Raw genomic sequence first — 26,989 nt, forward strand, 5'->3', positions numbered from 1 at the left:
ACAGCATATGCAAAGATACGTAGATACCTACATAAAAATATATATAACGGCATATAAAAAATATAAAAGAGAAATATATATCAATCTGTTGCTTGTATTAAAAACAAATTTCAATAATATTTTTTATTGACTTGGAACATTAGCAGTTATTTAAACAATAAACGTTTGAAATGCATACACTTTATCAAATGTAGATATTTCTTAAACAACTACAGAGATGGTTTGTGCTATTTTTTCCCCCAGTTTAACGTACAGCAGCTTGAATATCAGGTTGCTTGTGTGTGCCATCGCAGAAGGGACGATGCTTCGTTTGCTTACAATTGCATAGCCAGTAATCGCCCGTTTTTTCCACTTGGAATCTTACAGGTCTGCGGAATATATATTTAATGATATTTTTAATTATCTAAACCTCAGGAAATATGTATAAACGTGCACTAACCTTAATTTTATTTTTAAGAATTCATTTTTGTGCATACCGTCACAAATAGGTTGGCTCTTCGATTTTCCACACAAACACCAGCTGTAAGTTTTATCTGTAAAATTGAGAAGTGTGAAAATATTAATAAAGCAGACTTGTTTTAAAGGACAAGTAGGGATTTTAATTTATTTGTCCTAAAAGAATGTACCGTTTTGTACGAATTATCTTTACTTCCCTTTAAGTTATTCATTTATTAACTTACTTGCTTCTAGGTGTATTTTAAATGGTTTCTTATCGAAAATTGCACCATTTTCGGGTTGCAGATGAGAAGTTTGACTACCTTCGAGTAAGTTTTTAGGAATTGTTTTAACTTCCGTACTGCTTGCTGGATCTGACGACTTTGAAGAAGAGTACATCCGGTGCTGTAAATAGATACGTACATTTCTATAACGGTATTAAGAAAAGAATGAACTAGAGAATAATTGAAACAAAACACTTCGTAATAGAAATGGTCATTACTGGTGTATATTTTCTTCTGGAATTGTTGAACTTTTTTTTTAGCAGGAATAGGTTAGTTACCCAAAGTGAAAGGCAATACATTAGTTATTTTTGAAGCACATTTTATGCTTTCCTATATCTCTACAGTTTATTACCACCCTAAATTAGATATTAGCTTACCATTAAAGCCCTTTGAGTACGCACACCTCTTATAAACAACGACATTTTGCTAATTTAAGTAAAACTAAAAGAATATCCTTTTCACTAAATTAACTTCAAATTGTTTTATAACCCATTCTGTTTTGGCTTTTGACAGTTTAATGATTTTACAGCTGATTGTTTTAATTGCCACTTAGTTACAGAAAATACATTTTTTATTCACTATTTTTCGGAGTTTTCGGAATAATGTGATTTGTGATCTATGTGAAGTTATCGCAAATTCTATTTAAATTTTTTATAAATATTATTAAATTACGAATTCAAAAAATAAACTTTCATTACAATTGAAGAAGTAAAAATTCGAACATTTTTAAATGTTATTTGGTAGCTCTCTATTCCTTTTCCAAATATGGTACCTCCCTAAACCCCCAAAGCCAGCTGTTTTTGACAATTTAGCGTCAAAACAAAACACAAACTGTCTTTGGCGCCGGATGCGGCGAATTAGCAAAGAGAGTCGTATTGTCTCTCATATAGTAGTGAGCTTTTATTTTTAAACAAAAATTATGTGCCTAATAACGATCATCGTTTGCTCCAACGCATAGGGAGCACTACCGGTCCAGTAGATCGTTAGCCGTGGTATTGTGTCGTTGGATTAAAATCGCGGCGGTTTCGGCGCTAATATATAAATATAACTTTGTACGACGTTACAGCAAAAATTCACCTGAAGCATATATATTATGCTTATATATAGTCACAAATAGTTAGACATATTTTTTTACTAGTTAATACAACTTAACTGCCTAATTTTATTTAAAAATATAATAAGAATAATAATAATTAGTGCAAAAAAGTGAGTGAGAATTGAGAGAACAGGTGCGGCTAATCGTAAGGAAAAGGGTGCGGTGAAAAATGTCCGGTGACGTGCAGCCGCGTAAGCGAAAGGATAAGAAAAAGAAACGTGGTGAGTTCACGCAGCTGATCAGTAACGAACTTTTGAACGGCTAAAATATGATCATAAAAAAATAAATATTTATATATATTTTAATATGCATTAAACTTTTTGAAAAAAGGGCCAATGTACTATATGTAATTTCGTGGGTGACATACTTTTTGCTCTTTGTGTGGGCACACCGAAAATCTGCGACCATATTATATAAAAATAAATATGTATGTTTGTAGACGGGCATATGTGCATACCGTTAAGAACGTACATATATAAGTAGGTACATGTGTACCTTTTATCTATTGTATAAGAATTTTATATACGCTTATGAATTTAAGAAAGTCCACGCAAGTTAATATCGTTTCAGTTTATTTATAGGTATGTATGTACATATTTATATACATTATCTGTGGTAGTTAAGAATTTTATTGAAAATGTACACTAAATAGTAAATGTAAACGTCGGGATGTATTTTTATGCACGTGATTTGTTATTTATGTATCTCATGATCTTAAATATTATTCATATGTACATATGCAAGTATGTACATATGTACATAACTTCATAACACATATGGACATAAATAATTTGAAAATTATATAAAAATAAGATTTTAACACCCAGAAAGAAATGTCGGAGACCCTACAAAATTGATACATAAATATGTACATACATACATACATATGTATGTACGACATATATAAATGATCTGTGTGACGAGATGAGTTGATTTACCCATGTCCGTCTGTCGAATTACTACCATAGTTTTTGAGATATCTGCACAAAATTTGGCATGTATTATTGTCCAAGTCAATAGAACAAATTGTACATATCGGATCATAGTGCAATCGAAGTTAACGTTTTTTTTTTTATTTTATACCAGATATGTATGTATGTATGTAAATACGTACTGGTCTCGCTTAAGTTTACAACATGAGAGTGACTTACTATGACTTAATATGCATTTTAATTTTAATCTAATTTATCTAAGCACAAACAAACATGTGTCAATTAAACACTCATAAGCGAATTTCATCGAGTTTAGAAAATTTCCCTCATCTTTGTAGAATTAATGCCTCTTTTCTTTATCTAAAGCAAACATTTCATTTTCATGAGGACGGCGAACTATAATACATACATACACACATTTACTTATATGTATATACTATGTAAATATGTTTGTATGTATATTTTGTTTTTCAGAATCTTGCGCTAAAATTTATTTTAAGGAAACCAACAAATATTTTAGATGAAATGAAAGTCATATGGTTAGAAGAAAACACATTCTCACGCCTAGATACCATACATACATATGTACGTACATACATACAAACATATGTACATATGTAGAACCCAATATATTTTTACGCTGTCCTACAAGTGACAAAATTTGTTGATCTTAGCAAAGGTATGCATGCTATATAGTTGTGTCTACATACATATGTACATGCATACATGCACGCAGCTTTTTAATATAAATCAAATATATGTGTATATACATATATGACCACACATATTTATGTATGTATTACACATATGTATGTATTTTTATATAACTATATATAGAGTGCATGTTTGTATTTTTATTTTTTTTTCCTACAAGCAACTTTCTATCTTATCGCGTGCGTAACCGCCCTCTATTCTCAAGCGTGTTTTGATATTTTGCATTTGAGTTCATTGAATATATATCTACGTGATTATATGCTTTCATTTGTGTAATAAATAATGATTATATACATATACATATGTACATACATAACATAAAGCATAATGTTATATTTCTATTAAATTATTTAAAATATTAGTTTTAATTAACAGTCATGTATTTTCTTCTTTTTTATATTCAATACGTATGTACATATGTATAATAAATATTTAGTATTAATGTATCTATTGTAGGTTTGGGAACTGTATCCGAATTGGGTTTTCTACTTTCCGCAAAAAAAAAAATAGAATTGATGAGCGGCAAACGCCAAGATAATTGAAGCATAAAAGATTTACTTATGTGATTTATAGTACATTGTCAAGCATAGTAAAACAAATTATAATTTTGGAATGGAATTTTCATAAATAACGAGTTCTGCATATTATTTAGTGCTGTAATTCCAATTTAACTTCATCGTTTTCTTCTTATTTTTTATTTATTTATTTTTTGGTGCTGTTAAGGGCTTATATGGGTTTCCTCGAATTAAAAACGGCGTATTTTGTAATAATTTTTTTTATATAAAAATACAATATTTTATTCAAACTTTTTATTATTCGATATGTATTTTATAAAGATTTTGTGAAATTTTGAAAGAAAAACATTGAAAATTCGACCATTGCATTATGCAAAACTTACAGGATCAATGAAGTAAAAGAAAAAAATCGGTATTTTAATTAAGACCATAAATTGAACGAAAGTAAAAAATTGAGAATTGTTTTTTTGGTACACGTTTGTAAGAAAAAATTAAAATCTAAAAGGAAACAGTGCTCAGAAATCATCGTGTGGTCATCCGAGAGATAACAGATAATCTCTAAGGGATCGACTCCACATATTTTGCTTAATGTTTTGGGCATGAAGTGTGTTAATGACTCATACCAAAAGATCTGAATGTTTTGTGAAAACCATGTCGAGTAGAGTTCGCAAAGAGAAGTAGCTGAGGACCGTACATTCATCATACGCATCATCTCTGGTGGTGACAAGATGTGGGTTTATGCATATGACGTTGAAACTGTCCTGTCAAAATATGATCTGAACCGAAAAAACCAAAATTCGTTGAAGACATGGCCTCCTATCTTATGCTTATATTCATAATGAACATAGAGGTTTCAAAAGAAGAAAATAGATTTTGTAGCTCAGCTACCTAAGAACTTGTTAGAAATTCTGCTTACTTAATATACATAAGTATGTAGTATGTGCATGTAAGTCTATGTATTGTCATAATTTATGCATGAAGTTAAAAAAAAACACTGTTAAACTATTTTTATTGCAACTAAAAACTGCATTTAAAATTAAGATAGTTAAAACACTCATATTTGCCTTCAGCGTGACCTTCTCGCATGCTTTTCCTTGTCGGTAAAATTTTATTTGTTGCTATCCATATGTCGTATGTGCTTTCAGTTTATGTATGTATGTATGTAGATTTCTTTCGCAATAATATTTCTTAATTCTATTTATAATTTCCTTTCGGGTTTGTTTTTGTTTTTCTTGCGATCAGTCAAAAGAAAGAACTGAATCAAGAACAAAGAATACGATATAACGGAATAAATATTTATGTTCGCCTTGGTCTGGGTAGACTCTTTTAAGAGTTGCCAAGTAAATTTGAAAAGCGAAAGGCCTAGAAAAAGAAATCCGTTATTTTTCCAATAGATCCGTTGAATCATTGCCATCAGATTAGGCTATATGGCGTTAAAAAGATAAGATTTTGTACTAAAAAAAGCTTCTCAAATAAAATTGGTGATAAAAAAGGTTTACCTACGACAACTTAAAGTGAAATCGATCGTGACGAATCTCGGTGAGGTGGCCTAAGCGGTGGCATATCAAGAATTGAAAGTCATGAAGGTTTTGCTATGAGTTTGGTGGGTGGAGCTGCCCGCCTATGGCCGAACTCTCAATTGGGACCTGTACTGTCAATAAATGAAACGTCTGTACGAAACCCAAAAGCAGTCAGGTTTGTTCCATCACAACGACGTCAAGCTACACGCATCAATGGTGAATCTCTAGAAGCTTTGAAAGCCTGGTTAGGAGGTTATATTGCTTTGATCTTATAGTTCGGACCTGGCATCAAGTGATTGCTACCTGTTTCAGTCTATAACGAATGATTTTGAGTGTGAATAATTTTTCTCAAGAAAAGCTTATGAAAATTTACTCTCCCCGTTTTTTGAAAATATGAAAGAGGATTTCTATGAAAGTCGCATTATGAAATTACCATCAACATGGCAAAAAATTTTCGAATAAAGTAGTGCATATTTTAGATATTTATGTATATCAAATCATTTTATATTTTTTTATACTAACATAGAACTCTTATTTGATAGACTCTGTTTTGTTAGAACTTTATCTTCACTTTACGGTGTGCCTATCGTTATTATACCTATAGCGCTTTTTACAAGACTGATAATATCCTGAACTAACTATTTTGAGAATATTGAAATAGGTATAATTTTTTCTAGCAAAGGTGTGTGATAAGAAAATTACTTCACCAGTAGTTCTGAAGAGCTGTAAAATTTGTAAAACCCTGTATTTGTTAGATAACATCAATACACTTACCACAATCGCCACAAAAAGAAAAAGCAACTCCATCTAACATCAATGAGATAGTTAGTAGAGCTTATGCCATTCATAATAGGCTCGAAGTAAAAGTTGATTAAATACATACATTTTACTGAGGAAAGTATAATTGGTAGAAGATAAGCAGTAGGTTAGAAAATACAGTAAGTCAAATTATAATCCTAATACTTCAGTTGGATTCCATAATAAAAATTTGAATTTTTATTAATTTCATATTTATTAGAACTCAGAAAACTTACAGATAACAAACATATATCTACATATAATATATTTTTATATTTGTACAATTTGAGTACACGTCACGAATCCACTTATGCACTTTTTATTAATTAACTCTTCTTAAATCATTAATTGCGTTGGCAACTTGGCTACACATAAACAAATGAGATCTTACATTTACCTATTCCCGTGCTTATAATCATATACATACAAATATGTAAATAAATATATACACTCATTTTACAAATTTGTAGAAAGGTAAATTGTAGCGCGCTGTGGATCGCCGCTATTACTGTAGCCGGGCACGCCACCCGGTAGTACAAATTTGTGTGGATATCCGCATGAAGTAGACTTGTATGCATGTTTGCATGCACATATACGAGTATATGAATATGTTTGTATTTGAGGCAGATATGCATATGATTGTGCTATATGAAGCTATAGGTCATTCACAGTGATTTTGTGGGTGAAGCCATTTGCATATGAATATACAGTGGGGAGCAAAACCGTCAACATGTTTACAGAATGCGACTAAAGATCCTTATAACTTTTTTTCTACTAGCAGTATCGGCAACGTTCATACACCAAAATAAAGATAATAATTCAATTTATTGAAAATAGAAAACAGAACAGCTTTTATTTATGCTTGAACGAAAATATACGATAAATTCCATTTACAAGTCATTTTGACAGTTTTGCACCACTGCACAAGTATGCCATGAAAGTCCCGCAATATTTCCCGGAATGGCTGGGTTAAGTAATTCAATCGAAGTTTTGAGCGGAGATGGAATTAACAATTTATATTAGTAACGTTTTGTCTGTCGTGGCGATTACTAAACAATTTTTCAGGGGTTTTTTGTGATCTAAAAAAAAAATGCGAAAGTTACTACGAGACGTCGAAGAACAAGTTATCGTTTTAATTAAAAACGGCTAATCAGCTAGAAAAATTGTGGAAAAGTTAAATATAACTCGACAAACGATAATAAATGTGAAGGCAAGGCAAAATATTGCCCGAGTTGTAAACGCTGGAGGCCGCCCGCGGAAGCTTACCGATGGTGATGCCCGTGCTGTTGAGCGATTATTGCGCAAAAATGAATGTAGGACTCCTCGAGAAGCTGCTGCTAAGTTAGAACTTCAAGCGAGTACATGGACGGTTCGACGCTCTTTAAATAAAATTGGTATGGTTGCTGCGGTTAAACAAAAAAAACCTGCTTTATCTGAGCGAAATGTTAAAGCTAGACTTAATTTTTGCCGAGAACGGAAAGATTGGACAATTGAGGACTGGAAAAGGGTTATATGGTCAGATTAAACGAAAATTAACAGGTATCAATCTGATGGTAAGGCATATTTTTGGTATCGTCCGCAAGAAAAGCTTCAGCGTGGGAAGCTAAAGCAAACTGTCAAATTCGGTGGCGGAAATTTGATGATTTGGGGTTGCTTCACGTAGCGGCATATTGGTCCTTTGTTTAGAATAAGTGGAATAATGAATAAGGAGATATATCTGCATATTCTAAATTCACAGTTGCTTGACTTCGTGGATGTGCCTATGCAGCGGAGGAAATAATTTTCCAACAGGATGGCGACCCGAAACATAACGGCGAAAATTGTCCAAGAATGGCTCCAAAACCAAAGTTTTAAAACTTTCAAATAGCCAGCACAAAGTCCTGACCTTAATCCGATAGAAAATCTGTGGGCATACGTTATACAGCAGCTGGCTAAGTATCGAAATCCGCCTTCCAACATGGACGAACTGTGGAGTCGGGTACAGACGGAATAGAGAAATATACCACACTCAATTATTGAAAACTTGTTTGAAAGTATGCCCAGACGCATAAAAAGCGTAATAAAAAATAAAGGTCTATGGACAAAGTACTAAGCCCTGTAAAGAACTTAGGTCTAAGAGTATAAGTGCAAAACTGTCAAAATGACTTGTAAATGGAATTTATCGTATATTTTCGTTCAAGCATAAATAAAAGCTGTTCTGTTTTCTATTTTTAATAAATTGAATTATTATCTTTATTTTGGTGTATGAATGTTGCCGATACTGCTAGTAGAAAAAAAGTTATAAGGACCTTTAGTCGCATTCTGTAAACATGTTGACGGTTTTGCTCACCACTGTACATACATGTATGTATGTAAGTACATATTTAACTTTGTGAAAGCTTTTTTATGTCTTCTACTGTTCTTAGTCAACTGGCTTGAATATACTTATGTATGTACATATGTATGTATGGTGCCTATATGTATGAAAGTATGCAAATTTTGTGTGTGTGTTCATATACACAAATTCCTGTCAGTCAACAATATTTTAAGACTTGATGCTTGTAACTCAGACTGCGCGTGCAAATATCCAAACATGCATACGTAGATACATACATAAACTCATAATGAGTCGACACAAATAACGGCGTAGACAATAAACTATGATCGCGTTTGCAATGTGAGAATAATGAGCATTGGAATTAGTCGTAAAGTCATTATCTTTTTAAGATATTAGAAAAAATAAAAAAAAATAATTATGGAAATACGTATAACACTATTATATATAACTTTATTTATTACATATAACACTATTATTTATGCTATGTATACTAAAACATGGATCATACCTATAATAAAAGGTGTAGTAAAAAGAGATCCATTATTGAATTGCATTGAATTGATGGTTTTAATTAGCATAGCTGGAATAATCCGATTTAGGTCGAATATGCACCGATTTGTTAGATAATTTGTTGCCATTTTTAAGGTAATTTCATAATGCCACTTTCATACAAATTCTAATCGCTATTGGCAACATACTGGGAGTAGATTTTCACAGGTTTTTGTTTAGTCGAATTTTACTTCAGTAAATTCAAGCAGTAATCACTTGGTGACTGGTCCACACTATAATGTGGGTGCATAACAACCTCCCAATCAAACGCCGCAGCTTCTGACATAGTACTATTGATGTATGTATGTATGTACATATGTGGTCTGTCGCTGTCCTGATGGGACACATTTCCTTTCCTATTGGCCAAAACTGACCGTATCTGGCTTTGTTTTTTTTAGACGGTTCCTTTGTTGACAATACAGGTCCGATTAAACGCTTAACTATAGGGAGCAGCTCATGCTAGATGATTCCCTGCCAACCTCACCAAATACATAGCAAAACCTTCCTGAAGAAGTTGACGAAACCGAAATTCCGCGTAATTGGTTTTTTACGGTAAAATTTGTAACTATTCATTTAGATAAATTGTTTTTAATTTTGAACTTTTTTAACTCCGTTCTAAACATTTTTTATAACAATTTCCAACTATTTGCTTAAATTATTAACTTTTTATTAAGTTTTTTCTCACATTATATTCTTTGAGCTTATATGTCATAGTATATATACATACATACATATGTAAATACATTCACATGTATGTATGTATGTACATATATACATAAGTACATTCCTCGTTTATCAGTTGGCATCTGTCCATTAAAATTGACATTATGATTTGCACTTTGTATTTTTGGCATTGCTTTTAAATTCTTTTACTTTTATTTTATTTCAATATTCTTTTTTGCTGTTTTTATTTTACTATTTTTATTTTTGTTTTTCACTTTTATTTATTTTATTTTATTTTTTTTAATTACATTTGCTCATTGTCTTCTTTGCGGGTCTTACGATTTTCTTTGTTTATTTTGCTTTTATGCGGCCATTTAGTTTATTCAGCGGTCACATCTGCTTTGGTACGCATTTCTCACGCTTCCTTAATTATAAATCTATATATGTACGTACATACGTACATATGTACCAAAATTTGTGTAGCATATGTAGTATACTCGTATACTACACACATTTGGACTTACATACATACATACATATGTAGGTGCGTATAGAATCACGAATATTTTGTTTACAATGCCGTTGTTATTTTCACAGCTTTTATTTCTTTTTGAAAAGAAAATTTGATTTACCTAGAGACAAAAGCGTCAAAAGTTGCAAATAAAATTCACGTGTTTCGATTTATACGCATATCAACAAGATATAATCAAGAAACAAATAAAATTCTGTCCGTGTGTTTTTCAAATAAGCAAATTTGTTAGCAAAAAACACATAAAATGCCTCGATTATGAATTCAAATCGGCGTCGCAGCTCAAATTTGTACAGAAAAACACTTAAGTTATGTAGCAACGTTGCCATATTAACCGAAAATTTTTTAATTCAAACAGTCTGAAATTGTTTGTTGTGCAACATTTAACATGGCTTCCATTTACTTTTGACTCAAATTATCATCTTCATCCAATATTGCTTGCATTCCAATTTTTTTTCTTCATTTCTCGCATCAAAATCTTTATCTCTGAACTGTTGCAACCATCTTTTGTACTCGTATGTTGCTTCTGATAGAGCATGATCACCAAGCAAGCACTCGATGGGACTCTGTAGCACTTTTCTCCAAACGGAAACCAAAAACAAGAAAAAACGTTAACTTCGGTTGCACCGAAGCTAATATACCCTTCACAGGTGTATTTCTTTTTTAGGATTATGCTAAAGTAATCCGATGTGAACAATTTTTTCGGAGATTATGTTATTACCTTAAGCAGTAATCCATGTCAAATTTCGTGAAGATACCACATCAAATGTGAAAGTTTTCCATACAAGACCTTGTTTCCGATCGTTCGGTTTGTATGGAAGCTATATGCTATAGTTAACCGATCTGAGCAATTTTTCGGAGATTATGTTATTATTTTAAGCAGTAATCCATGCCAAATTTCGTGAATAGATCTTATCAAATGCAAAAGTTTTCCATGCAAGAACTTGATTCCGATCATTCAGTTTGTATGACAGCTATATGTTATAGTGGTCCGATATCGGCAATTCCGACAAATGAGCAGCTTCTTAAAGAGAAAATAACCTTTACAAAATTTCAAAACAATATCTTAAAAACTTTTACTTCGTATATACATATACAGACGGACAGACAGACAGGCGAACATGGCTAAATCGACTCAGCTCAAAATACTGATCATTTATATATACATATACTTTATGGGGTCTCCGACGCTTTCTTCTGGGTGTTACAAACTTCGTGACAAACTTAATATACCCTGTTCAGGGTAAAATTAATGCTTTCCGCAAATCATAACTTTTCGATACAAAATTTGATATTTTCAACACAATAAAAAATATGATGTTGTTTGTTCAATGACTAAGAGGGTTTCGGACATTTCTTTTATGACAATTTAATATACCGAACTTAAGGCTGCTTTCTAAATGTCTGGTTACCAATCTTTCTGCCTAGTTAATAGATTTGTCCGCTTAATAGATTGTACTTAATGAACATCAACAATATGCATGGTTAATGGAGATGTCCGCTTAATAGGGCGTCCAGTTAATAGACCTTTCACTATATTCTTTATTTATGAATTGTTTTTACTATCCTATCTTCGAGGTGGACACAGTGTGCTAAATCCTACTAAAATCGGTTCAGCAGTTTTGGAGTCCATCGCGGATAAAGAACGTGACACGTACATATAAAGATATATCATCAGGATGACGATACAAGTTGAAATCCGTGTGACTGTCTGTCTGTCCGTCCTTCCGCGGAAGCTGGGATTACGTTTACGCCTACTTCTCATACTCGTATAACACAATTTTAAATTCCATTTGAAACTTTCACTTTCCGGTATACAAATCTAGAATGAATTAATATATAGGGTGGTTTTTTAAGAGCTTGATAACTTTTTTTTAAAAAAAAACGCATAAAATTTGCAAAATCTCATCGGTTCTTTATTTGAAACGTTAGATTGGTTCATGACATTTACTTTTTGAAGATAATTTCATTTAAATGTTGACCGCGGCTGCGTCTTAGGTGGTCCATTCGGAAAGTCCAATTTTGGGCAACTTTTTCGAGCATTTCGGCCGGAATAGCCCGAATTTCTTCGGAAATGTTGTCTTCCAAAGCTGGAATAGTTGCTGGCTTATTTCTGTAGACTTTAGACTTGACGTAGCCCCACAAAAAATAGTCTAAAGGCGTTAAATCGCATGATCTTGGTGGCCAACTTACGGGTCCATTTCTTGAGATGAATTGTTGTCCGAAGTTTTCCCTCAAAATGGCCATAGAATCGCGAGCTGTGTGGCATGTAGCGCCATCTTGTTGAAACCACATGTCAACCAAGTTCAGTTCTTCCATTTTTGGCAACAAAAAGTTTGTTAGCATCGAACGATAGCGATCGCCATTCACCGTAACGTTGCGTCCAACAGCATCTTTGAAAAAATACGGTCCAATGATTCCACCAGCGTACAAACCACACCAAACAGTGCATTTTTCGGGATGCATGGGCAGTTCTTGAACGGCTTCTGGTTGCTCTTCACCCCAAATGCGGCAATTTTGCTTATTTACGTAGCCATTCAACCAGAAATGAGCCTCATCGCTGAACAAAATTTGTCGATAAAAAAGCGCGAAACACATTTCGAACCGAACACTGATTTTGGTAATAAAATTCAATGATTTGCAAGCGTTGCTCGTTAGTAAGTCTATTCATGATGAAATGTCAAAGCATACTGAGCATCTTTCTCTTTGACACCATGTCTGAAATCCCACGTGATCTGTCAAATACTAATGCATGAAAATCCTAACCTCAAAAAAATCACCCGTTACATACATACATATGTATAGGAATGAAGCTTTGACTTATGACTAAATATTGCGTGAATCAACACAAAACTATTCAAGCACCTAGGTATTGATTATGTGGATCCAGTGCTTAGAGTTGACTTTTTACCGAAAATATCGGCCAGTGTGCGAGATATACAAGTATATATACTTATATAACTGAATTTCAGCGAGAATCCTTTTCTGATGGTAATATGCTTGTGTGCTACAAACGGGTTGAATCGGGCAATACTTTCCTTAGCCTCTTTAGCCGTAATATAAAGAATAGTAGAGCAGACGAAATGTAATAGTTTAGTTCTCTCTTTATTATACTGGTAATTTTTTAAGTTTTATTGAGCTAATATTAACTTTGTTGTTTTTAAGATATTTTAATTGCATATTTATATTATTTAGATGGCTTCGATCGTAAATCGGAGGGTGAATTATCTTTTTCGCGCCATTCAAGCTTTGAAGGTAGTTGCAGAACCTTTTGAATTTTTGTTGATCTGTTCTCCCTTTACACCAAAGCATATATAATTCATAAAGACATAAAAGCAATAAGAAAATAATTGGGTAATCGCCCTTTATTTTGCAATGCGATACAGTGTTGCATTTTACAGAAGGAAACGCTGGTTTCATATGAAACTTGAATTCAAAAATTATTGCACCCACAACACTCGAACATCTTTCCCTTGCACTCGACCAAAATACCTATTGAAATGTTCGATTCTTTCCACCACACTGCACTGTCCTCGTTGAAACCCTTTTTTTAATTTCTATATTTTTTATCATTATCAATTTTTTTATCGAATTATTTATGTTCATATTCGCTTATTATGCACATTATTTCGCGCAGAGGATGAGTCTTCGCATGGCGTCCACATCACCAAGATGGGCAGCGAAGATGTCCACTTCCATGTTCAGCACGAACATGGCACTGGCGGCCATTGGTGCGCGAAGATATTCTTCTTTTCCCTATTAGCCATACTTTTTGGTCTTGTTGGCTTGATTATTTTGGAGAATCGCGGCATATCCGATTGTGAGTACTCAATTAATTTTTTTTTTTGGAAAATGTAAAAACAACTAAATTACTTTTCAGTGGACACACCGTTATCAGAGTCACGTTTCTCGAATTATTTTGACGGTTGGGTGGACGAGAGTCGGCAAGAGCATGACGATCATGATCCCGTGCAGGCGTCAATAGAAGAACATGACGAGCATGACGAACCATTCGAAGAGGAGGAAGATCACTCTGAATTGGATGAAGATGCCGACGAAGAGCATGATGATGAAGATGATGATGAGCATGATGCCGAAGAAGAAGATGCCACCACGGAACAAACTAAAGAGGAAGAAGAGGATGAGGATAATGATGAAAAAGATGAAGATAACGATAATGATGATGAAGACGATGAAGAAAATGCAACCGCAGAGGCTACTGTAGAACAAAGTAATGAAGAAGAAGAAGATAATGATGATGATAATGATGTTGCTAATGACAATAAGGATGAGGAGGAGGATGAAGATGACGATGAAGATGAGAATGTAACACCAGAAGCAACGAAAGAAGAAGAAGAAGATGATGAAGCTGATGATAATGATGAGGATAATGAAGATGAAAAAACCGCTGAAGTTAGTCAAGAAGCAAATGACGATGATAAGGATGATAATGATAATGAAGACGACGAAAATGACAGCAAAGCTAATGCGGCTGATGAAGATGATGATGATGACGACGCTGATAATGATGATGATGATAATAGCGTCGAACCCATCTATGAGCGCTCCACGCAACAAACCAGCCAACGTTCCACCGGCAATAGCGCCGCTGCTGCTGACGATGATGATGATGCTTTTGATGAGGTAGTTTATTAAATTTATCCTTTTTTCTAGTTTGATGTACAATAATGTAATGATAACGTTGCAGGAAGATGATGACGATGAAGCCAACGACTCCGTAGAGAATGTTGTCGATAATGACGCAGAGGAGCTTTTGTTGTTACAACAAAAAGCGCGACAACAAGCAGCGGAAGCAGCAAAGAATGCACCGAACTCTGCAGAAAAAGACGATAAAGACGACTCAGCTGAAGCGGTGCCGTCTTGGGCCTCATCTCGTAAGTAAAAAAATACTGTGGGAATCAAATTAGAGTGAGAATGGGGGTGAAGTATGCAATTATGCTGCAGAGTTAGAAACAAAGTGTTTGCATATTAGCAAATTAGTGCATATTTGATATTGTGCTTGATCTGAAATCGTTCTTTTGATTGAAGAAGTGAAAGTCTTAAATGTGTTTTCGTGCAATCCATTGAAAGAAATAAAGAAAATTACTATAAAATGTACAATATTCACAATTTATGTATATATTTGTTTATGAATTTGTATTCCTACTGTATACACATATATGTATATGTACTGTTGTTTTTATATATATAAAATGTATTTTAATATTTTTTTTTTGTTTTTGACAATGTACAAGAAAGTGCAAATACCTTCACATACAAATCATCCACTTCTGTTGTTGCACTCATTTGTTTTCTATACTTTAACCATCTTTCTTTTATCTTATATAACATATAATACTTTTTTTTTAAATAATCATAATCGCAATAAAGTGGTTTTTAAGTTTAAATTTGGTCGAAAGCACTGATTTGATCTTGAAAACTGCTTTATTTCTCATATGATTAGTGCGAGTGTATTAGAAATATTTCAGAATATCGTATATCGAAATAATTCGTCTAAATCATTTCCTATATAACATATATACATATATATAATTTTGCAGTTGCGGTTAAAATTGGCGTCGGTGTGGCACTCGCGCTTGTTGCACGCCTTGTATTGATTAGGAATAATCCAAATACAAGTGAGTTGAACAATTTCAAAACAAAAGTGTTGAATTTTGAACTTAACAAAGTAAAATTAGTTAATTCAAGCTTACTAGTGCTGCTTTTACGTTTTACGTTAATCCAAATTTAGTGCCAATAAACCTCAAGCCAAAAACAAAAAAAAAACATAAACTCTTACTTTGTTCTTCTAATTATCTGTTGTGAGTCTTAACTACAAAAAAAAATTTTTTTTCGAAAATTGTTGTCAGCATGGCTTAACACATTTTTAACCCCTCCAAAAAAAGTATTGATCGAAATTTTCTCTTAACAAACAACGTTATTTGCACTTTCTTTTAGGATTCTTTATTCATTATTTATATTTGTAAAAAATAATTTCAGCTGTACTCACTTGATTTATAATTGATTGTCAATGTAAATGTGTTTTTTTTTCTTTTATTTTATATTTTAGTCATTGAAATGTTTAAGATTTTATACGCATATTATATTTTGCGCCATTGTATGTATGCTGCAATATTGGCATTTTTATTGTGATTTTTAACTATAAGTTTGTTGTGTAATATTTCTCTATATTTTAACTAAATATTTTTTTACAAAAAAATTAAAATATTAACGTCGACATAGTTGAGGAACCTGCACCAGAGGTGATAATGAAACGCCGTCTAACAATTGCAAGCGAGGCGGACACCTACGACAACGATGAGGAGGAGCCACCACTGCTAGATGATGGTTAAATTCATTATTTATAAAGACTTGAATAAATATGCATAGCTTTTTTGAAATGAGTAGAGAGTTCGGGCGTGACGCTAAGTGTAATGTTTAAAGTAATGTAAAATTTAAACAAAGTGATAGTCAAGAAGATATATAGACTGATAAATTACTATTGAAATTTAAGCTGCATTATAAGTTGTTGTTTAATATTGGCGTATTTTTTCGAGATGCTGTTGAAATTTTTTTAAATTTTTTGAAGTTGGAATGAATATATTTTTCATAAAATATTGCATTTGGTATTATTAAATGCTTGATACACTATTTTTCTATCAAAAATTTTAAAATTTTAAAAATTTTAACTGCATTATAAGTTGGATAATAGCGACAGCTTTTCGATATACTCTTGAATTTTTTTTTTAATTTTTTGAGGTTAGAATGAATATCTTTTTTTTATTAAATAAAATGTATTTTTTGTAATTTCTTTCCACATATATCTCTTTGGAACGCTTGATTTTTTTTTTTCTATTTTTATAATCAATTTTAATTATCTATCTTTGGATAAAATATTAATAATGCGGGGTTCGAAAAAATTACTGCTCGATTTTTGGGAGCATTAATAAAGGAAAATATATTGCTGCGTACCGAGCAATACTTATTCAAAAAAAATAATAGTTTCATATTAAAACTTCGTGCTTCTCCTTTATATTTTTCGAGTCCTCATACCTGCCTCAATCAGTGCAATTTACGACCTCAGCTCATTTCGAAAGCTTATCATATTTGTTTGATAATTTCGTTATAAACGGATTTCTGTTTCCATCAAAAGGGGAGTACTCCGAAGAGGAAATCGAAATCGAAGAGGAATACGAATATGAAGAAGATGAAGAAATAGAATTACCTGAAGATCCCGACGACAATCTATCAGCCTTGGCTGGCGAATATATACCCGAAACGTTCGAACAATTAAATAACCTTTATCGTTCACGGCTAAGCGAGGCAGAGTCGGCTCATACGAGCGCAACACCTGCGCGTGTGGAAGAAGTGCGAGATCAACGTTTTGTTGCGAAGAAATCACCAGCAGTATTCACCGCACCACCACCACCGCCAACTACTACTACTGATAAATCATTTAAGAAGGTATCACCATTTACAACGCCAGCGACAACAACAAGAACAGCACAAACATTTACGCCAAGTTTAGGTCAAACACAATCACCAACAACAACAGCAAGTACGAAAGACGAAACCATAAAACCAAAGCAAAACTTCAATACCACAATAACAAAAACAACAACGGCAGCTGATCTATACTCACCGAAAAGCAACACCAAACAATACATACCGGATTCACCAAAAACGACAAAACACGATGTTACACACGATTTGGATTATCAACCCGACGAAGAAGATATTGATTATGATGATGATGATGGTGGTGTTGATGATGATGGTGTGGGTGTGGGTGGCGCATATAGGCGCGACATATTGGACGATACAGATGAAGAGGATGAAGAGGAGGAAGAGGATGAGGACGAGGAAGACATCGATGATGATCTATTAGATGATGATGATATTTCAGATGTCGACGACACTGAACTCATGAATAGATTGGAGGCCAAGTATGGCCGCTTGCCGGCAAAAGAATACGAGAGTGATGAAGATCCCGACGATCCAACATGGACACGTAATTTCTAATACTAATTATTGCTTAATTGGCATTACTACCGTCGTGTTGCACATATATGGAAAATTTAAATGCATACTTAATACATACTCACATACATATCCAACCGTCCACTGATTGGCACTTATGTAATTGCATACGTTTTTATATATGTTCATGATTTTTTAATTATCTATAAAATGCATAATTCACCAATGAAAATTATCCAAACCGCAAATACCTACATACACATGTTTTAAAAAGCAACAACATCATTATCACCATCATCATCATCATCTTCACAGCTGACTACAATCGGTTGGCCACAAGCAATCAAAGCAAGCAAAGCAAATACTTTTGATACGAATTACATACTTACATAGTAACATAAGGTTTTGCCAATGTAATAATGACTCAATAATTAGCGGATAGTAAGTGCTCACAAATTAGTTATTAAGAAAATTATATTTTAAACAATTTCGAAAATATGAAATATGAGTATATGAGTGGAGCGCAATGACGCTTCTTTATTACCGAATTGCCGTTAAATTAAACTCTCAAGTCATACGAAATTTGAAACTATTGTTTTACATACTCATTTGAAAACATTTTTGTACTTCCTAAACTTAACCTAACTTTTTGAAATATTAATATTATTTTTTTTTTTCTTTTTAATAACAAGAAATCAAGCCAAAGGAAGAATTAGGTGGTGGACCCCAAGCTCAGAACGATGATTTTGACTCGTTTGAACACGAGTTGCGCCGTGCAAACGAAGATCTAATGCGAGAGGTAAGTGACATCCATTGGTAGTTTAGGATTTTAATTGGGTTTATAATTATAATCGTGTGGGTTTTTCATAATATGAACGTTTATTAAACAAAAATAGTATTATTCAAGGTATTGATCAACTGAAGCTACAACATCCATCCTTTTGAAAATTTGTGGATTACAATAAAAAAGCATTGCGACATGAATGAAGCCAATTTTTTATATCATGTACTGATGTGAATTGTAATCCAGTGAGAGCGTTCTGTATCGATCGGACAAAATGGTAGTCAGTGTCGTATAAGACTGATCAGGCAAAACTTCCCAGCCGCAGTTTTTCAAATAGTTTTTAAATGGTTTTGCAGCGTCAGGTCCAGTATTACCTCCGATGGAGGATGGAAAATGATTATCTCGTGTCTAGTCGCGAATTTCGGTATTTTTCGGCAAACGCTGGTTTCAATTTAATGAGTTGTTGTCAGTAGCGTTACCAGGGGCGGATCCGAGGGAGAGTGACATGGATATTCGGCATAGCCGTTGTTTAAGTTAGTTATAAATGTTTCACATATAATTTTTTTGCTTTTTGTTGTAGAAGATCTATTTTGGATCACCAGTCACATTCCGAAGCAAAAGTTTTGTGTAGTGTTTATTTAGCATTACTGACATACAGGATCCAGGTCCGTTCCGGTTACGTACACCCGAATGTCGTAGAAACGGCATACAGAATCGTGTTTCAATGTCTCTTGGCTTCAACTCATATGAGACTCAATTTCCTTGCTTTTGATTATCCCCGGCTGCTTTTAAATGCTTTGAAATGACGGTTTGAGTGACAGCCAAAAGTTTTTCGATCTCTTCTTTTGTCAATAATCTACATCGAGTAATCCTTCTAATTCTTCATCGTCCTTTGAAAATGATTGTTGCTTACGCTTCAAATAAATGGCATATGCTGGTAGTTAGAATGGATGTGTGACGATGTACCTAGGCCTCTGAGAGGTTCATTGTGAAAAAACCTGTGAACCACTCGGTGGTCCTGATGAAGTTCATCAATGCAAAAAGTTTTATTTGTGCAACATCCGACCCATCTTGAGATCCAGCATTTATTATTTGATGCTGACCAAATAGACCTCGTTCAGCACGCAGTGAAGATTATATAGCAGCCGTAACTGAGAGTGTACCCGAAGACCGTCGATTGTCGAGTGTCGATTCGGCGCAGTTCGCAGCAACGCAGACTAATGTATGGAAGGACTTGGCGCATTTTATGTCGAGATTTTTGATTGGAAACGTATAGAATACAGCTTGTGTAAGAACTGAGGCCGCTCGAATATAGGGGCTTTTGAAACGTTCCGAGAAGAACCGACGCTTTCGAGCCATATTTTGTTCAGTGCTGAGGCCTATTTCTGGTTCAATGTGTATGTAAACAAGCCAAATTGTTGCATTTGGGAAAAAAAGCAACCTGAAAATATTCAAGAGCTCCCTTTTCATCCAGAAAACACAACAATTGGGTGTGATTTGGGGGGCAGGTGGAATCATTAGTCCATATTTTCTCCAAAATGATGCCGGTGAGAACGTAATCGTCAATGGCGACCGTTATCGGGCCATGATAACCGACTATTTGATGTCTGAAATTGAAGCTCGTGATCTCGGCGACATTTGATTTCAACAAGACGTCTCTACTTTCCCCACATCGCATCAATAAATGGATTTATTGAGAGAACACTTCGGTGAGCAGTCAATATCACGTTTTGGGCCGGTCGATTAGCCACCAAGATCGTGTGATATCACACCGTTAGACTTTTTCCTGTGGAAATATGTAAAGTCTAAAGTCTATGCGGCAAATCCTGCTTCGGTTAAGGTCTTGGAGCAAAACATCATGCTTGTCATTTGCCAGTTACCAGTCGAAATGTTCGAACAAGCCATCGAAACTTAGACGCAACGGATGGACCTTCAGAGACGTAACCGCGACCAACATTTGAAAGAGATAATCTGCAAAAAATAAATATCGGAAAATGCTCTTTCGAAAGATAATAAACATTCCCTATTAGTTTTGAAGTTTCTGTGTATTTTCTTTAAAAAAGTAGTGAACCTCGAAATGAACCCCTTTGTAACAGTCAAGACATAGCTTTCCAACGCATGTTCGGAGTGTGTTAACAATGTAATAATAATCAAGTTCCGCACGAATATAGTTATAGACTCAATATTATCAAATTTTGGTAATTTTATGTGTTAAAATTTCAAAAACTATTTTTGGAAGATTATCATTTCTTTCGACTAATAATTTTCAAAGGATTCTAGTAGATTTGAAAAATTCAAAATTGTATAAGTATTTTTTTTAAAGTAGAGTAGTTAAAAAAATTATTTTCTCATAAAATTTTTTCACATTTTACCTTCTATTCTCACAGTTCTCATATCAATAAAAGTAAATGATTGCATAAAATTACATACAAACAACGTCCCCACCTTCCTGCGCATAGCTTTTAATGCGTTCGCTTTAATTAAAAAATGCTAGTCTGTAGGTTTTAAGAAAAAAATGTAACTTTTCTATTAATTCAATAAAAAATACAGAAATGAAATTATGAATTCATAAATAATTTGAAGTAAATGTTTACATTAATATACTAAAAGCTTGATAAATCAACTGATAAAACGTTAGAAAAACAAAAGAATAAATTTAAATAAAAAAATGTTTTCTTTAAAATTTATTAAAAAAAAATGAAATGGTAAAAATTATTAAATGCATCGATTACACTAATTGGCTGCTTTATTAATAAGAAATTAAAAAAAAAAAATAATAATACGTTAAACATTTACGCATTTCTGCTGACTCACAGCGCCAAACAATCAGAGCGCAACAAATTAATTCGCCAGAATTGCATTACTCAATTACAATTAACTTATTGCTTAACTGCGCCGGCGACGCCAGCGGGCGCGCTCATCACCCACTTAAAGCGCGGCCGTCTGGGTCACGGTTGACCAATTAAGCAATGACTTTAATTGCAATCGATGCCACGCCAAACACACACATATACTGGTTTACTAACACACACACACGTATTTTGCGAATGCACACGCGCTAACTGTGTATTTGCTTTTGCTTTTGTAATTGCATGTCATGTTCTTACTAAAATTGCGTTTTCTTGTTATTGTTGCAATTGTTTATTTCCCAATGCTGCTGCTAACTGCATTTGCTGCTGTCGAACCTGCTGTTGACACAACACACACACACACATACACACGCTCATGCCGTTGGCGCACGCAAAAGAATTACGCGCTCGCCGATAAACGTTTCGCCGAACTCGTGCAGCGATTTCCCGATCGACCAGCAGCGTTTCTCGGGCAAGCGAGGTTACTCGATAAGATGTCGGAGCAGCAGCGTAGCAATAACCTGCTGAATCAAGCTATACAGGCGTACAAGCGTTACTTAGCGTTCGGCGACGACATCACCGATCATGCGCAGTTTCGGAAGGCTGCCGAGCGCTGTATCGAGCGTATGCGCTTCATGGGTAAACTCGATTGGCTGTAGGAGCTGAAATATAGCATGGCTCACTGTCACTGTTGCTAATCAACTCTGCTGCTTGCAGGTCACCACATGCAGGCGGTGCCCATACACCAGCTATTGATTGCGCGCTTTACGAATAAACCGGATGTGCGGAATGAATTGGCCATCACGTACCTGCTGCAGAATCGGTGAGTGTTTCCCCAAATACTTTTTGGTATATTTAGTTCCAACAGTTGTTGTAAACTAGCGTTTATTTGCAGCTTATCCGATGCCAAACTGGTGCTACAGGAAGTGCTGCGTCGTTGGCCCAAGGATGGATTTGCGCAGGTGCACTATGGTTTTGTTTTGCGTCAGCTGGATAAAGATTATGAGAATGCCGTTATTTACTTGCGTGCGGGCATCAATTCGAAAGCGCCGGGCACTCAGGATGGTCGCTTCTATTTTAATCTTGGCGATTCGTTGCAACGTCTGGGCCGACAAGCGGAAGCTATTAAAGTGTATAAACGCGCCGCTGCTCTGCAGCTGTTTCCCTCCATTTATCAGCGTTCACTGTACAATGAACCCGATTTGCGTGCACAACCTTACTGGACCAAAGCTGAGACTACATATGCTGAATACCTCAACAAATTGGAGCTCAATTGGCAGGCGATACGTGATGAAGCGTTAAGCTTGTTGAGTAGGCGTGGCAATTATCTCGACGAAGCTGAAAGCTTGCGTGACACCGGTAATTGGCAGCAATACGAGTTGTATTCACGCGGTCAGCGGCGTGTTAAGAATTGTCAGAAAGCGCCTATAACGTGTGGGCTTATTGAAAAATTTACGGCGGCAGCTGGCTGTAGACGCGGTCAGGTGAAATTCAGTATCATGCAACCGGGCACGCATGTTCATGCTCATTGTGGTCCGACGAATTGCCGTTTGCGTGCACATCTGGGTCTCGTTGTGCCGAAAGGTCCAAGATTGCGTGTGGCTGAGGAGGAAAGGTGAGTGGTTACTGCTGATTCAAGCATAGTAATAGGAATAATGGTGAAATAACCAATATATTATTTGTATATCCTGAACGGAGTAAATTAAGTTGGTCACGATGACTTTACTGCTGTATAGGAGCTCTATAACATCAAAGTCAAGCTCATTATGTTCTATGGAGTCTGTATTTATGTAGTGGAGAGCCCTTGAAAATACTACACTTGCAAAGAAACTCGAGAGCGGGGCTCATCAGTATGTGTAAGTCACTTAAAGCTATCTTGCACATATTGCCCGTACACATTGTCGGAAGGTGTATGGCTGCGAAAGTTGCTAGCAGCCTCACAGAGTCTGGGTTCCTAAAAGAACATGTCTCTGACCACTCTGAAATCCTTACTCACTTTGACTTCATACCGGATCACTTGGATCATAGAGTCGCCAAACCGAACTCTGACGGCTCTTTCTCTATCCACATACTGGCGAGGACGTTGTGGGTGGGAAGAAGTCGTTGGAGGAGAGGGGCAGTGAGCTTCTTTACGGATGGGTCAAAGCTTGGGGGAAGTTTGGTGGAGGGGTTTATTGTCAGAAGCTCTCTATCAATTCCAGCTTTAGACTTACTGATGCGGTGATCCTGGCTGAGGTTGCAGCCATTAAGGTAGCAGTAGATTTAATACCTCGGAGTTCAGGCTTCTTCAGAGAAGTGACCATCCACTCAGATAACAGAGCGGCGATACTAGCCTTGAACTCATTAGCCTTGAACTCATTAGCAGCGTGTTCAAGGCTGGTCAAAGAGTGCCTAGGGGTGCCAGGCCATAGCGGAATCGCAGGAAACTGTAAAGCTGATGAGGTAGCAAAAAAAGGGATCCTAAAACCCCAATCGGTGTAATGATCTATTGACCAAGGCATCGCTACAATCTATGAAAATATTGTTTAGATCGGACCACGTCTTTTAATATCCTTTTATGCCATGCAAAATGCAACTATAAAGCTTTTAGTCGCTTCGGTGTAGCCGAAGTTAAAGTTTTTTCCTGTTATTTATTTATTTTTTCGTTTAACATTTACTTACAGGACTTGGAAGGAGGGTGAATTTTTGATATTCGACGATAGTTTTGAACACGAGGTTTGGCATAATGGTACTAGTTTACGCCTTGTTTTGATCGTCGACGTCTGGCATCCCGATTTGAGCGCAATGAAACGACGAACGCTCTCAGCGATTTGATTGCAAAATGTGACTACCTATGTTACACACATACATATGTAGTTGTTGCCGTTAAAAGTTCCTGTTCGCACCACACCAAATACATTGCAACGTTAATTTAATTATTACAACAAAAATATATTTTGCTTTTTAAGACGGCTTTTATAAATAGCTTATTAGAATCTAAGCTTACACGCTTGCTAACAAGCTAACTAGTTTGCTAATTGCTATTAAAATTTCGTTACTAAAATTGTTTATGCAAAAAGTATAAAAATGTAACTCAAAGGTATATTTTTAAGATCACTTAGAAGTCATTATATGCGGTTTAATTTGGATAAGAGAGAGTTTCTATGCCACTGCTGATATAATATTATGTTACTTAATACGTAGGTCTAGGTTTGTTTTATTTTTTCTATTATTTTTCATAAAAAATTTAGTTGTGAAAAACAAAAAAAAGTAGAATAATTAAACAAATTATAGTGTTGTTGAACGTATTGCCGAAAATAAGCATAAGTATTAAAAAAATAAATTCGGAATTGAAATATTAAAAAAAAAGAAAAAAAAAAATTGAAATAAAACATTTTTTTCCTTAATGTTCAATTAATTTCATATATTTGTATGACTTTTTTAATTAAATATTTTTCTCAAGTAATTATCAAATAAATCATTATTGGCTTGCATCATCCTGTATTTTGTTTTACATTTGGTGAGGGCGTAACAAACTTTCTTGAATGAACAACAATAAGAATATATTTTTTTTATAAAAATTCTTTTATTTTCTATTAAATTAGCATTAGTATACACCTCTAAAATTACTATAAGTTTTAATATTTATTTATTCATGTGTAAAGACAGTTGTGTAAACTTATTGTTAACCGAACGAAAGCAATTTAATATTATACAATTACGACTAATACAAAAGCCACTGTGAATATAATATAAAGTCAAACAAATGTGTTGTAAATATGAATTTTTAATAAATTTGCTTTCATTTTCTACACCGACCTGAATTGTGTTTCGAATTTTTATTTAGAGAAAGTGTGAACAGATGGCATCAAATAATAGTCTCACTGAGGCAGATAAATTTTGGTTGGTGGGACTGTCCATATGTGGTACATAGAGTTCAAAGCGGCCCGAAAACGCATTAAAGACGAACAGCACTCTGCAGATCATCAACTTTAATCCTAAAACTTGACGATTCAAACAAGGTTAGATCTCCGAAAGTACAGCTCTTGGCCGGATAAAATCCAGGTCAATTTCGGTAACGCAGAACTTCGGACATGCACTTGGGGCCTTGGAGTCAAAGAACCATCCATTGAAGACGAAGAGCTCGAGTTGTCCCAAGATTCGACAGTGACTCTTGCGCAGCTTCGTTATGGATACTGTAGAAGATTAAACTCCTACTAATCCAGAATCGATTCTGATATATCAAACATATGTTGGATGACCTTAATAACAAGTTATCTAATCCTTACCATCCTAACGGGGATCAGGTACCCATTACAACAACAATCAATAACTTCAATTAATGAAGGCCACGCCCAAAAATCAAATATTTGGTGCCTCAAAAAATCGATTGACAATTAGAGATCCTGTTAATAGTGGTGGCTTAGCCCAAATAAATTTGAAGAATTTTTTGTGTCCCAAACGCTTCAAATCTGAATTAGTTCCTTCATCACGATTATGTACCGTGTCACACTGTATCGTTTCTTCGCGACTTCTTTGCTAACAACTCGAATCATATGCTTCCTTCACCACCGTTTTCGCCTGATTTGTCTCCGTGTGATCAGAAAAATCAAAAAAACTGCGGATGAAATGATTTTGATTTGATTTTGAAATTGATTTGAAATTTCAAATTGACCTTAATTTGTGATCACAGTAGTATCCATCACAAAAACTATCAGAGGACCGAAGACAAAATATGGATCGATCACTACATCAGCTAATACCAAACCAAAAGTAATATTGATATATCATATAGTGACTTTCTTCAACAAGTGAATGAGTGATCCCCTTAAAAAGGGGCGTACATTGCTATCCTGACCCTCTTATTTCAGTATTCCCTGTGTTTCTACCAAACCACGTGTTCAGTCGATTTAGCCATGTCCGTCAGATACGGCTGACAGTCTGTATTTACGCGACTACTTTGTCAATTTTTGAGAGATCTGAAAATGTGCACACCTCCTTGTCTCTCTAAGAAGTTCCTCATTTATCGGAACCTTCGATATCTG

At 34.7% G+C, this 26,989-nt stretch overlaps 2 protein-coding genes across 5 annotated transcripts; one reads left to right on the top strand and one right to left on the bottom strand.

Annotated features, from left to right (window-relative positions):
• Positions 1–78: 78 nt before the first annotated feature.
• On the bottom strand, positions 79–1,254 carry LOC105229965 (CDGSH iron-sulfur domain-containing protein 3, mitochondrial). The gene is made up of 4 exons (XM_011210500.4): positions 1,097–1,254; positions 681–840; positions 440–533; positions 79–368 (listed from the first exon to the last, which is right to left on the bottom strand). The coding sequence occupies exons 1-4, from the start codon at positions 1,139–1,141 to the stop codon at positions 245–247; spliced, it is 423 nt and encodes a 140-aa protein (XP_011208802.2). The 5' UTR covers positions 1,142–1,254; the 3' UTR covers positions 79–244.
• A 392-nt stretch (positions 1,255–1,646) lies between these two features.
• On the top strand, positions 1,647–25,762 carry LOC109579206 (serine-aspartate repeat-containing protein F). 4 transcript variants are annotated; one of them, XM_049453793.1, is made up of 14 exons: positions 1,647–2,036; positions 13,548–13,607; positions 13,990–14,172; positions 14,233–14,996; positions 15,061–15,247; positions 15,914–15,991; positions 16,423–16,470; positions 16,596–16,700; positions 17,506–18,363; positions 19,025–19,131; positions 22,364–22,604; positions 22,683–22,788; positions 22,861–23,580; positions 24,629–25,762. In XM_049453793.1, exons 1-14 carry the CDS (start codon positions 1,985–1,987, stop codon positions 24,777–24,779), a joined length of 3,660 nt encoding a protein of 1,219 aa, XP_049309750.1. In that variant the 5' UTR covers positions 1,647–1,984; the 3' UTR covers positions 24,780–25,762. The 4 variants fall into 4 exon arrangements, with proteins under 4 accessions (XP_049309750.1, XP_049309751.1, XP_049309752.1 ...); XM_049453794.1 differs by lacking the exon at positions 16,423–16,470; XM_049453795.1 differs by lacking the exon at positions 13,548–13,607.
• The last annotated feature ends 1,227 nt before the right edge of the window (positions 25,763–26,989 follow it).

The sequence above is a fragment of the Bactrocera dorsalis genome, chromosome 3, assembly GCF_023373825.1.
Source record: "Bactrocera dorsalis isolate Fly_Bdor chromosome 3, ASM2337382v1, whole genome shotgun sequence".
Taxonomy (NCBI): domain Eukaryota; kingdom Metazoa; phylum Arthropoda; class Insecta; order Diptera; family Tephritidae; genus Bactrocera; species Bactrocera dorsalis.

What these genes read in the sequence shown, in the direction of transcription:
- LOC109579206 (XM_049453793.1), top strand. Translation starts at nt 1,985, where the DNA reads ATGTCCGGTGACGTGCAGCCGCGTAAGCGAAAGGATAAGAAAAAGAAA. An exon ending in ACGAAGATCTAATGCGAGAG is followed by an intron (nt 19,132 to 22,363) that starts GTAAGTGACATC and finishes CGCACGCAAAAG; the next exon opens with AATTACGCGCTCGCCGATAA. An exon ending in CGAGCGTATGCGCTTCATGG is followed by an intron (nt 22,605 to 22,682) that starts GTAAACTCGATT and finishes TGCTGCTTGCAG; the next exon opens with GTCACCACATGCAGGCGGTG.
- LOC105229965 (XM_011210500.4), bottom strand. Translation starts at nt 1,141, where the DNA reads ATGTCGTTGTTTATAAGAGGTGTGCGTACTCAAAGGGCTTTAATG. An exon ending in TAAAATACACCTAGAAGCAA is followed by an intron (nt 534 to 680) that starts GTAAGTTAATAA and finishes TCAATTTTACAG; the next exon opens with ATAAAACTTACAGCTGGTGT. An exon ending in TTCTTAAAAATAAAATTAAG is followed by an intron (nt 369 to 439) that starts GTTAGTGCACGT and finishes TATATTCCGCAG; the next exon opens with ACCTGTAAGATTCCAAGTGG.